The 12,428-nt window shown below is 40.4% G+C and overlaps 2 protein-coding genes across 3 annotated transcripts; both read left to right on the top strand.

The window, feature by feature from the left end:
• The first annotated feature begins 539 nt into the window (after positions 1–539).
• Positions 540–4,680, top strand: LOC111264168 (uncharacterized). The gene is made up of 2 exons (XM_022839830.2): positions 540–1,192; positions 2,444–4,680. The coding sequence occupies exons 1-2, from the start codon at positions 1,045–1,047 to the stop codon at positions 3,400–3,402; spliced, it is 1,107 nt and encodes a 368-aa protein (XP_022695565.1). The 5' UTR covers positions 540–1,044; the 3' UTR covers positions 3,403–4,680.
• A 1,916-nt stretch (positions 4,681–6,596) lies between these two features.
• On the top strand, positions 6,597–11,892 carry LOC111264167 (uncharacterized). Of its 2 annotated transcripts, XM_022839828.2 has the most exons (7): positions 6,666–7,450; positions 8,736–8,888; positions 9,489–9,895; positions 10,146–10,303; positions 10,712–10,912; positions 11,172–11,255; positions 11,734–11,892. In XM_022839828.2, the coding sequence occupies exons 1-7, from the start codon at positions 7,369–7,371 to the stop codon at positions 11,795–11,797; spliced, it is 1,149 nt and encodes a 382-aa protein (XP_022695563.1). In that variant the 5' UTR covers positions 6,666–7,368; the 3' UTR covers positions 11,798–11,892. The 2 variants fall into 2 exon arrangements, with proteins under 2 accessions (XP_022695564.1, XP_022695563.1); XM_022839829.2 differs by lacking the exon at positions 11,172–11,255 and having other exon boundaries at positions 6,597–7,450.
• The last annotated feature ends 536 nt before the right edge of the window (positions 11,893–12,428 follow it).

The raw sequence follows: 12,428 nt of genomic DNA, 5'->3' as shown, positions 1-12,428 counted from the left end.
CTCAGTCAACATATCGAATTCGTGCGCCATAAATGCTACAACTTATTTTTGCTTCATCGACGGGGAGAAACGTTGCAGGCTCTTGTTACCAGAACGAAAACTAATTCGGTGACGGGATTCACCTTTCAAAAGCTGATAGATAAAATGGGAAAAGGTATCTTTTTCGAGTGCTATATACGATCTTGGAAGCGCTGCATGCATCCTCAGCAGTGGTGGCGATGCCACATCTGCAGTGTAGAGCTACTGGGTAAGCGTCCTTTTATTTGAGAAGGCGCATCAAATAAGACAATTTACAACTGTTGGAGTAAAGTGAGTAAACTACAGTTTCGTTCTTGTCCACCTTCTCTACCACAACTATGCGTGTTTCTCAGATGATTTGCGATTTGGCCGATGTGGCAGCTCACGATGACTGAAAGTACGTATGAAATCTCTATATGAAAAACGCCGTCAAGACACCACTTTCTCTTTTTTCTTCTTTATCTCATCTTATCCGGACTGGCAGTCGAACATTCCTGCCAGTAAGTACTACATAACAATGATGGGGCGACGAGAAGAACGCCACACGCGCGCGTCAACTTAGAACGGAGGGATACAGCACCCTTGGACAGATGTCGAGCAATAAACATTAGCCATTGAGTAGCCCACTGTGACTGCTGTCTACTGCGTGCCAATTATCGTCCGTTTAATGCCCAGTCGCCATCTGCTGGTTATCGCCTACCGTGAAGATCTTTCGCACGATAGATAGTTGCTATTGCTAAACGACTATACAGCCAGCGACAAACAGTCCATTTTTGCTTGGTAAATGTTGCGCTGAGAAAACGTTGCCACCGCTAGTTGTCAAAGACCTTTTTAGAACCAGAAACGAAGGAAAACTAGCGGCAAGCTGGAATAACTGGTGCTCGTGCTCGCAACAGGCTCCCTTCGGTCTCATCTATTGATCGCTGTTGTTCTTAACGTTAACGGTAACTAGTTCTATCGTGAATAATCGAGCTTTGCTGATGAATCGCATTGGAAACGATATCAATTTAGCGTCTAATCTGTACAATGCATCAGCGCGTTGACAGGCCACGACCGCTGAAGAAAATGAGGAGATTTATTGAGGTGTCGACGTTGTTGCTAGTGGTGACAATAGAATTAGGCTCATGCATAGAGGATACTGCGAAAGCTGGAAGCGGGCCAACGCTACAATCTGGTAAGCTTAACCCATGCTAAGCATGCATCAAGGACTTCTATACGCTGATGTTTATTCTGCTCTGTTGAAAGCTGTTACCAATGAACCCAAGCCACTGTAAGAGATTGTCAATGCATTAACTGACGTCTAATTAATTTAATGGATCGTTTAATTTAGCTATTATCGAATTCACAAGGTCTATAAGTAGCTCGCAGGGTTGGCAAATGTTTGGTAACGATTTGCCGAGCAACGACCCGGAAACGTCAGCTTTAATATGTCCCTGTATTAACTATAATTTGAGGTAAAAGGTCGCTTTAAAGAATGATAAAAAATACTGTTGTATGACCCTCTAGTGTGTGTCACTTTTAATACGTCTGATCTCTTCACTAAAACCACTACATAATATATACTAGCTTTGTCATGGATATTTAGGGATTAGTTTGGCATCTGCTTCCTTTTGCAGGGTAGTTGCATTATCGCAATACATGGTACACCACAAATCCCAACGTTTGCTTACCGTTTGGAGTTGGCTATAAATCGTAACGTAGTTCAAGGAGAGAAATTTTAAGCTTCGAGACTCTAGCCTAGGTTAAAGATCTAACGAAACGGAACTAATGTTTAGGTCTAAGGGTGCACATTTATAACCACACAAAAATTTATCAACGTTCATTTGTAATTTTTGCGTTTGTGTGTCCTCCCAGTTGTTGGCTATTCAGTGGGATAAGGTTATCAACGACGGTACCCAATAATAAAGCCTCATGCCTTCTATAACAATGGAAGTGTCCGTAACTATAGTGTTTATAGTGAGTGTATAATTAGTAAAGCAGATGGCTACCAAGTCGGACTGAAATAGTTAGGCGAAAAATCCGCGTCAGCATATCAAGCATCGGCTTCTGCCGCCCTTCAGGGCTGGTACTTTAGATAGTGCGCTAACTATCCTATCGTTACCGTTTCGGAAACTGTGCGTGTCTTCACGGCCTCCAGTATGTTCCGCAGCAAAATGTTTTAACGTAGTACGAACAAAAGATCGAGGTGGTTCTGTGAATATTATTAAGGATTTTTATATTAAAAATCCTTTACCTTTAGCTTTATATAAAAACGAAGTGATCAGTCAATCCAGTGCCTTAAAAACGAAACACTTCTGAAGCATTTTCTACAGGCTGTTGGGTATACAGTTTAATGCAGGCACCTATATAATGCATTTAACGGCGTAGGTACCGGACGTAAAACTCGAAACGACCTAATAGCTTTTTACATATGGTTCTCTTTCAGGGGGTCGTCGCCGTAAGGATCCAACAGCTGATTTGCCTGACTTTTCACGCGATGAGCTTTTAGCAATCCTTGACCTCATTGAAAAGTCTGGAGATCCTTCTGGAAAATCGCCTGTTAACTCGCCAACCAAACGTCCGGATTCTGTGCATTTCCCACCACATCACCCCATAGAGACGCCAACAATCGAACCTCGCATGCCTTCAGATCTTGTTACTCCTGACCCATCGAAGCCCTTTGCACCTGAGCTTCCTTTTAGACCGCATCCTGCGCCGACTGCAGACCCCGCCTTTTATCCAACACCAGCTGTACCAACTCCAACCGTGCCACAGTATCCGCTGCAACCAACTCCACCAAATTATCCTGCACCGCCGCCACCGACAACGCCCAAACCTAAGAAGAGTTTTCTGGATAAGTTAATTCGCGGCTTCATGAAAATTATCAGTCCCCAGGCAGGAGTAAATAGCCGATCAGCCGTTTCAAGTAGTCAGGGACCTCCGAACTTCTTTGCCAGTTTCCTTCAACAGCTGCAGCAGACTTATCAGAATTCACAGCAACTGGGGGCCCAACAGGGAACGTTTGCGGCTTCGACCCAGGCAGCAATCCTCGATAACTTAGTAAAACGCCTTCAAGACCAAGATAACGAGGGAAGCCAGTTCGTAGTCAATCTCGTGCAGACGCTGAAATCTAATAAAAATCCGGTAAATTCTGATACAGCTAGTGGTCCCGTCAACGCGCGTACCGGCGGCCAAGCCGAACAGTTACTTGGTGCGCTTCTCAGAGGAATTGGCAGCCAGCAAAGTCAAGATACTCAGAACGGTCAGGGAGGCGGGAAAAATTTTCTTCAAACATTCCAAAGGGAGCTGTTTCGTTCGTACAATCCTTCGGCTGGACCGACAGCGCAAAAGTCTGCGACTGATGTCCTACTTGACGGCTTTAAACAATTTCTTCAAAATGCATAACGTGTTGGATCTACCTAACCTTTTGGTTCACAAACTGGGCAATCCGACGAACGGCAGTACTTGATGTTTGGATTACCTCCTAAAGGGTTTAAAGCTTGCCTAAGTTGCTGGGTTTAGACTACTTTAGTGCAATGCTATTTATGCAGATTTAGTTTTGAATGGCTTAAAGAGTGAAGTGTACATTTGTGCACGAGAAATAAACCTTTGAGTTCTGAGACAATGTTTACTCTGGAGGAAAGCGCAGTATAAATACCGTGTCTGATAAGTTGATCATAGCTCTAACGTATCCGCGTGACCGGTTCAGTTTTGCGAAAAACTTTTTTTTTTTAAAAAACTAAAACCTTTTTGACGTGTCCCTCGCACTTTGCACGTGTTTTTAGGGGTACAGGTAATAATTAAAAAAATAACGGGTCGTTGAAGAAGTATTGATCGTTTTTAAGCTAACATAGTAAGTATTATCTTCAACCATAGAAATAGAAGCTTTTGTGGTTTAAAATAATACTACTAAATTCTATACAACCTATGATATCCTAACATTCGTGACAACCTAATTTTTTTTTTATTAAGGATTAATTTTTATGAGCTAGCCGAAAAATTGCGACATATATATTTACATTCCTCTGTTGAAATTATGTTAACACCATCAAAGAAGTTCAGCAGAGGCTGGACCACATAATATTCTCGTACTGCAAGACCCAGGCTATACAGCAGATATATTCAAATTTCCCATGCAAGTTCTATCATTTTTTTTTGCCGCGGAGCGCCTTGTTTGGCGTCAGTTTGAGCTTTGCCACGAGGCACGCTTTTTTTTTTTCTTGCACACGATTCTTGTGATCCACTTTTCATAACCCGTGATTAACTGCGTCAGAAATGGCCTGGCTTTCGCAATTCGATCTATGATTAGGTAAGTTCTTTTGCGTTAACATTCAGACATCGAATTTTCTCTTGTAGCCAACTTTAAATGATATGATCAGAAACGATTTCGTATTGGAAATTTTGTCTTTTAGCTGCTCTCAGCTGTCGCAAGTTTCTGTAACTAGTCGATTATTATGAGAAACATTTTTCATATGGAAATTTTCAGAACAAGAGCACTGATATTATCTCTGAGTTCAATAACGCTTCGTAATCATGAACAGCACAAATGCTTCATTTAGTATTCTAAATACGCTCCGTGTGTATATTCATTTTCGAAATGGTATGGTTTGCAATTTACTGATTTCGTATTTTCTGAAGTTAAAATTAAATATATTTTGGCAAAGGCTGTAGTATTATAAGTTACTTTATTGGTAGTTTGTGTTTCAATTAGTTTCTTATTGAGTCACCCTTTCAGGGATCTAGGCGTGATCTTTTTAGATCTATCCGGTATGCTTAGCTGGGTTTTAATTTATCGCTGTCTCTGATAGTAATCGGTGTACTGGGTGATCACGATCGTAGATTACTGAAGTTTGTTTCAATTTCCAAGGAAATTTATAAACAAATTAACTATTGTTTTCTGTGAGACTAGACGACACTGCGGTGAAACCGGTGGGTAAATTGTTGCATTACTTTAGGTACAAGGTATGACCGTTTGGAGACTTTAAACCAGTACAAGTTTGACGTTAGTATATAAGGTCGCGTGACTAGTATATAAAGTCCGCCAATTTTACGTATTACAGAAACGTAATTCTGGTCTGAATGTTTGCTTATTTATTTGTGCAGGCGGAGTCTTATCGCGGGCTGTGTAGTGGGTTTGATTTTTGATATTAGGCTGTCTATATCCTTAGTTTAGACCCGGGCATAGATAGATAGATAGACAGACAGACAGACAGACAGACAGACAGACTCCGCTTTGAAATGGCTGGAAACCAAATGGCTGATGTAATGCGCAACGTCGATACCGGACGTTAAGCTCGAAATATAGAACCTGTCTGGGATTATATAGAACAGAACTACAGACCTGAAAATTGCGCATCGAGGTTTTTTATTAACCGATATCTACGACGGAATATTTTAATGGTTCATGACAGACGCAATCGGCGAGCAATACGATTTTCCCTAAGACTTACTACATTAATGATGTATGTCTATACGAATCTGTCTGCGTATGAGGTGCGTGGCCTTCTTTACCGTCATTGTTGAAATTTTAGTGCCATCTATATCTAGATAGAGAAACGACAGATGGACCCATGCTCAGAGCTGGAGTGTAAGGAGAACTTGATGACGCATTAGATGAACGTCGGTTTCTGGGGCAAGCTAGAAATATCAGCACGGGCCAATAAATGCTTCTATCGGACAACTAGCAATTGATTGATCGTGGTGTTCAAAACCAAGCAAAATAATATGCATATGACATAACCTGTATTTCAACGGAGAATAGGATGAGAACACCGAAAGGCAAGGACCGAACAGTAGGACAGATGTATTACCGAATTCAGTTGATACAATCATTAAACCTGTTCCTATATGTTTTCAAAGTAGTTCCGATCTTTATATAATTCAAGAATTCATTTGGGAAATTATTAGACCTAGAGGCCTATCATGTTGAGCAATCAAAATTACACTATTGGTGGAATAACACTTCTGCCAACCACCGTTAGGACGCCTACATTGCGTTTGCTTTATTAAGCAGAAAGTTACCATATTTCTTTATTTTAATTGGCATAATTTTGAATTTATGTTCGGTTTGCTTAATGTTAAAAAAACAGTGGTCAACACTTAAAGAGAAGAGTTAGATAAAAAAAATCAATCTTTCTTCCTGTTGTTAGATATTAGTGAACGTTCCCAATGAAAATTTAGACAAAAAGGATCTGCTAAAAACAACGTTGAACTAATATCTCTCCTTCGTCACCTAGTGCACTGTTACTTGCCCTTCCGGCTTTTGTGCATTGCAGACACTTTGTTTCGGAAAAATAAAATATTATTAGAGTGTAAATTAGCAAGACAAACGAACGCTTTATGTTCCCATTTCCCCTTACAGGCTTCGTCAGTGTACAGCATTACATTTACGGTGACAGATTATTGAAAACAAGAAAATGGCTTTTTTCCCTTACAGTGATACTGATATGATTTTATCTCGAGTTTTCAAAATGGTGGCAACAGAAGCGGGCTCAAATCTGTGGCAGTCGTTCCGAAGACGATGCCGGTGGCGACTACAGCCGCGTATAAAACGAGGGCCCAGGTCGCCGATGGCAGGCGCCCTTTCCTCTGGTCAACCCGGTTACACGCGGCGAATACGAGCCGTCGTGTGAACAGCGAAGAATCAGAGAGAAACAGCGAACACATCCTACGGCAGCAGCAGCAGCAGCGACGGCGTTGGCGTCGCCGATGCCAGACTCATCCAGTATCTTTTATAGAGGCACATAGACAGACAGCCGAAGAACAAGTTGCAGCGAAAACGAAGCCATTAACGGCTGCGGCGCCGCTACGCCAAAACGTAGATATCAGAAGTGTTTACATTTGTCGTTGAACGCCTTCGCTGTCGCTCAGCTGGTGGTTAGTACGGCCACTACTGTCACTGCTGCCATTGCAATTCAGTTGGTACTATTTGATCCTGTTTTACTGTTAGAAGTCTGTCGTCAAAAAAGAAACTCGTTGTCGGTACTGTTATGTACCGTGTGTCGCTAGGAAGAGCCAACATTGTCCCAGAATCGATGTTCCTGCGGTAGCTACGCCGGTGAATAGAGCGGTCTATTGCGAAGCCGTGGCAGGTCGCTACCGCCGAAGAGTGGTGCGAGTACACGTTGAATCATGGCAAAGCACAGTTCTACATCGTGGACCATGGGCAGATGCTAAATAGCCATCGGTGGGTAGAAGTCAAAATCATCTTCATTGCGTTAGCACTCTACGGTTGTCGGACGAAACGGGACTGAAGTGACCGGGTATCTAATTATAGAAGTAAGCCAACAAACTCCGCGCGTCGTCATTGATTATTGCACGCATCTATAGAGAAGAGGGTGCCTACCAGGGATCGGGTTAACAAGAATCAGGATGGGAACGCGATTCATACTGCTGTGTACTCTCATATACATAGTGGATTCTGCATCGACGAAGACATCCTTAGCTGTTAGAGGTAAGTTTCCAAAGCCGTGTCTTGGCATAGTGTTTTTTTTTGCTCCTAGGCAAATCTTAAGGAAATCAATACATAATTTCCGAGCTGGTGGCTAACGGTAAGTGACGCGTGTTTTACAAAACACTATTTCTTTATATTCAGAATTTCCACCTCGAAGGTTCCTTAGAAAGCTTGCTAGGTAGTCGTCATATCACATAAAACGGAATCATTTGGAAACTATATGAAGTAAATCACTGTATTTTTTAGTTAGTGCACAAATATTGATAACAGCGTAATTAGGAAAACTAGTCTAATAGATGTTATCCGTTTAAAAAGTCTACCCAGGTTCATAAACTGTGTACGCGTATTGTTTAGCATTTTTTTTTTATTGCGTTGACTATATTAGCTTTCTATGGAAGCAATTCATTATATGACAACTGCTCGTCGTAGCGGTGGGAATTTTCTAATAAAACGGTCTTACTACCAGTTCATTTTTTTAAAATAATTTTATAGGCGAATTTTATAGGCTAATGATATTAAACTAACAGCTTTTGTATCTGGCATGATTGTTTACTAACGGCCGAGTCGTATGTATGACGAATGCATAGATCTGTCATTGCCATCATAAAATTTAATCTCTGTTTCAAGCATATATGCTATCTATGTCGAGTGGCCCAAAATGGTATCCTTTACCTTATTGTAGGTTTTTCTAAGCTCACAATGCAGAAGACAACAGCTCTTTTGCGAATGATGAGGCATTATAGCTAATCGACATAGGCTTACTTAGTAATGATGTTCTCCGTATTACTTGCTTGGCCCCAGTTTTTGGGGAGCTTGGGTTTGATTCGCATATATCATGTCGACACAAGGTTGTTTCGGCAGTTCAACGAGAAACGACGCCGCAGACGCCCTTTTTCCATCAGATATACCTATTATTAGAGCCCGAAATAAAGGTTTTATGATGTAAACAAAACAATGGAAGCAGTCGAGAGATTGAATGGCAAATTATGGGTCCATTAAAGTAATGTTAAAAGTAAGGGTTATAGTCTTGTCTTTACAAACATGGTGTGAATTCTTATTATCTTCAAATTTATTTATTTATTTAGTGTATTTTTCTTTCTCTGGCTGCCTCAATATCTATCCTTTTACTTTTGGCTATCGGTGACTTGGAATATCCACGGATATTCCAAATATTGGTGAGTGCTCAAGACGTCCAATATGCAATATGCACACGTCTATTTCCACAAACAGATTAGAAAACGAATAATAAAATTAAACTAATAGAAATGATCTTTCTTTTTTCCAGAGATAGTTGAAGATGTCACCGGCACGCCTTCCCCATTGGATCTTCTTTACCAGGCTGTCGATGATGACCTTAACGCGATCCCTTTCGATAAACATCCATCTCTCCAAGGAGATTCTCAAAATGGTTACGACAAAAACCCTGCTCAGTCAGACGGTAATGCGGAACATGTCCTGCGGAAAGTTCAATAAATAGCCTACTGTTGTGGCGATCCTAGTAAACAGGACATCGTTTTAGCTGTACCTAACGCGAAGCAAAGCTTTTATATCTATTGCATACTAGGAATCTTCAATAAACATCAAAAATCTTAAATCGAGGACCTCGTTGGACCACTTGTCGAGGAGTATCGAAAATGATGACAAAATATATGCGATGGACTACTTATTTATGAGCATCGTCTTCGATGAGCAAACACAATTCAAAGTGATTCGTTTTTTTGCTATTTTTATATTATGACGTTTAGCAAACATGGACATCATAAAACCTATTGATACTGCAGTGTATTGCAATTATTTCAGAAGCTTAGAGTATATACACCCTAATAGTACACATTTTTATATATAATATACTGTTGATAGGGGTGAAGCGGTTCTTTTTCGCTGCAAATAAGCGGCCATGTTTGGCCTTAAGCACGAAAAATTGCCTTGAGAACATAAATTCGAAACCGATGTAAGCAATAAATTCTCGAAAATTCTATTTTATATGGGGTTTACAGCATTAAGAAAATAAATATCATTTCTCATCACTATCCAACAGAATCAAGCACTACAGCAGTAGAAACCACGCGCTCTATGGACTCACTCGGAGTGACCCCTAAAAGTGCTTCGACAGCCACTGAATCTTCTTCGATAGTCGCTACCTTGACAACAACATCGATACCTCAAGAGTCTTCGCACTCTCGCTCAACTACAGCCTCACGCTTAACATCAACTGAGCCACTGGGCACCATGTCGACGATCTCTAAAAATGGGGTCTTTCTTAGCACTAAACACTCGACTCGTCAACCGCAAGACCACGCCCATCAAGATGATGATAGTTCTGAAGTCGAAACGACCTCAATTGTGGACATCAAAAAAAAGCCGGCAAATTCAAAAAAAAAGAAACCCTTGAGACCGTCGGTATGGGATACCGAAGACGAAACAATCGAAAAAGACATTATTACGGTAACTATTTAATTCATCGACAATTAATAGATTTGACAAAAACCAATAACAAATGTACTAATTGTCACTTCACACCGAATATTTCACGGTATTCATGACTAAGTTATAAAACTTAGTCATGAATTAAAATGTATGACCCCTTAGCGGGGCCTTTTTGCTTGTGTTGCATTCTTCCTGTTTCGTTAGATACATTACTAAGTACTTTTATATGTAAAAGAGACTGATTATGTTAACCGTTGTTCACGTTTAGAAAATAGTCCACGGGGCCCTGCGAAACCATGAACGCATGCGGAACCGAAATTTGCGTCGTCTTCTGAGAAGGTTTCAGGTGCTGGCTTTTCGCGCAGATCTATCAGCTGACGAGTTCCATAGGTTCATGAGACTGGTATCTGAGTATACACCTTCAAGGTAAACTTTTTCACAGCTTTAAACTTCAGGGTCTAGCTAGAACTCTAACAATGAACGGCGCTTAGAATCGATTAGAAAAAGTATAGAAAAGCTCACTTAGCGAAAAAAATCAAAGACGGTATTGTAAACATCATGGCAAAAAAGTTTGGAGGGGCTATTAAATAAACGAACACGCGAAGATTTTCTCGTATATGACCTCATTTTTATATAATAGAAAAAAAAAACACTACTTTTATCAGATTTATATCAGTCGTGTCACTGCGTTAGCGTTAAAATGATGTAAGTTCATCGTCCCGTCACGTATTACCACTAAGTTTTAAAATATCTTTCCATAACTTTTTTACTATTTATTTACTAGAAAACAGTTAATGATAGTTCATCTTTTTTTTGTATTGGTCGAAACATTAGGATTCCCACATTCCTGCTTCGTAAGAGTGAACGGCGTCAATTCCAAGAAGCCAACCGCGTTCGCTGGCAGCATATTCGAGACCAAATGCTCGGTCAGGCTAAGGAGAACGCACGAGCGGAAGTTGTTGAAATGTTCCTTAAAATGGTTGAAAGAGATGGAGCGCTTCGGAATCGCTTTGGAAAACCCCGTCGAACGCACATGTGAGTGGAGCGACAACCTTATTTTGTTTACACATCTACAATCTATTTTTTTTTGTGTAATTCTGCTTTAGGTTTTGCCATCAGTACAAGGCATCCCAAAAATAGCCCTAATCAATTGTGTGACGTTCACTCAGCGAACGGGTATATCGATATATTCAATTGCGTTTATGGGCGTTTTTGCGCTTTTTGAAGGACTACTCATTAGCTGAATCGATGTTATTAGGCGACATCTATTCCCATCACGGTTTTATTTAAACAGGAATCTTGAGGAGTTTCTGCGTCGCCAAGCTCCCCTGATGCGTAGACTTCTGGTACCATCTCATATCGATTACCATCCACTTATGTAAGTGTTCCTAGTTGCTAAATTGATCCCTTATCCTACCTGACTGTTAGCAATAATTATAGATTAATAACTAATCAGAACCAATTTATTGGCAAAACAACAGCTTTGCAGCATAACGAACAACGATTACGTCTGCGATCTATATTAGTTAGTATTTATTTTATTTAATAAAGGCATCGTATGCGATATCAGAGACTATAGCTACTATACAGATACTATACACTATGTTTACTATGTCTCAGCCGTCTATTTGGAAATACCTCTCAGCTTTTCGTACTCAACAGTTCTCGTTTGCTGTCTTCACGGAACACAATCGGGGGGAGGGGGGAGGGGGGAGGGGAGCAAATACAACTTACATTTAAGACCAGCTAACTTTGTTTAGGATACAGAACTGAGGTGCAAAACACGAGACCTTTCCACGTGAATTGCGCGTTAATTATACGATGCAAAATAGTAAACATGTGTCTTTCTGTTTCAGTCGCGAAATTTTAGGAGGAAAAATACCGCCATCACCTTTCTTTACGCGATGCTGTGATTTCTGATCTGCTGCGAGGTATATTTGGATATCCAGTGCAAAATATTTATTTACATATAGATTAATCAATAAAAGAAGAGTTTATTTATTAACGTGTGTAAATTAAGTGGCTCTTCAGTTAGCGTTCACAAATCAAAAAGCAGTTCTTAACGAGGTGATTTATGACCATCTTTTGTGCATCTTAGCGGAAAAATGCCAATTTTAGCTTGCGTCAGGGTTTCGCCATTCGATTCCAATATAGTTTCAAAAATTATAGAAAAAGTAAGACATATATATCTCGGACCCAGTTGGCTGTTAGCCCAGTTAGCAAATTTTGATAAACCTACACATATAGTATAAATATCTTTTACATCTGAATGGTCCTTTTTCGTGATTTATCTAGTGTTCAGTAATTCATTATGTCGACATACGAATCTTCTTCGCCATAATGCCATTTATGTGTGCTTCCTTGTTTTGCTAAGTTATCTTTTCTCGTTTTTACTGTCCTCATCGCGGTAATTTAAACGATGTGATTATTTGGTATGGGGGGCTTACAAGGCTCTATCTGTAGTCGTCTCCAACGAGCATAGATAGCGATTGATCATGCAATTGTCTTCTATACTGACGCCCCGAAGTGATCAACGGTACCCAACTGTTAG

Source organism: Varroa jacobsoni, unplaced genomic scaffold (genome assembly GCF_002532875.2).
Source record: "Varroa jacobsoni isolate VJ856 unplaced genomic scaffold, vjacob_1.0 scaffold_824, whole genome shotgun sequence".
NCBI lineage: Eukaryota > Metazoa > Arthropoda > Arachnida > Mesostigmata > Varroidae > Varroa > Varroa jacobsoni.
This window is presented reverse-complemented; position numbering and strand designations above follow the sequence as displayed.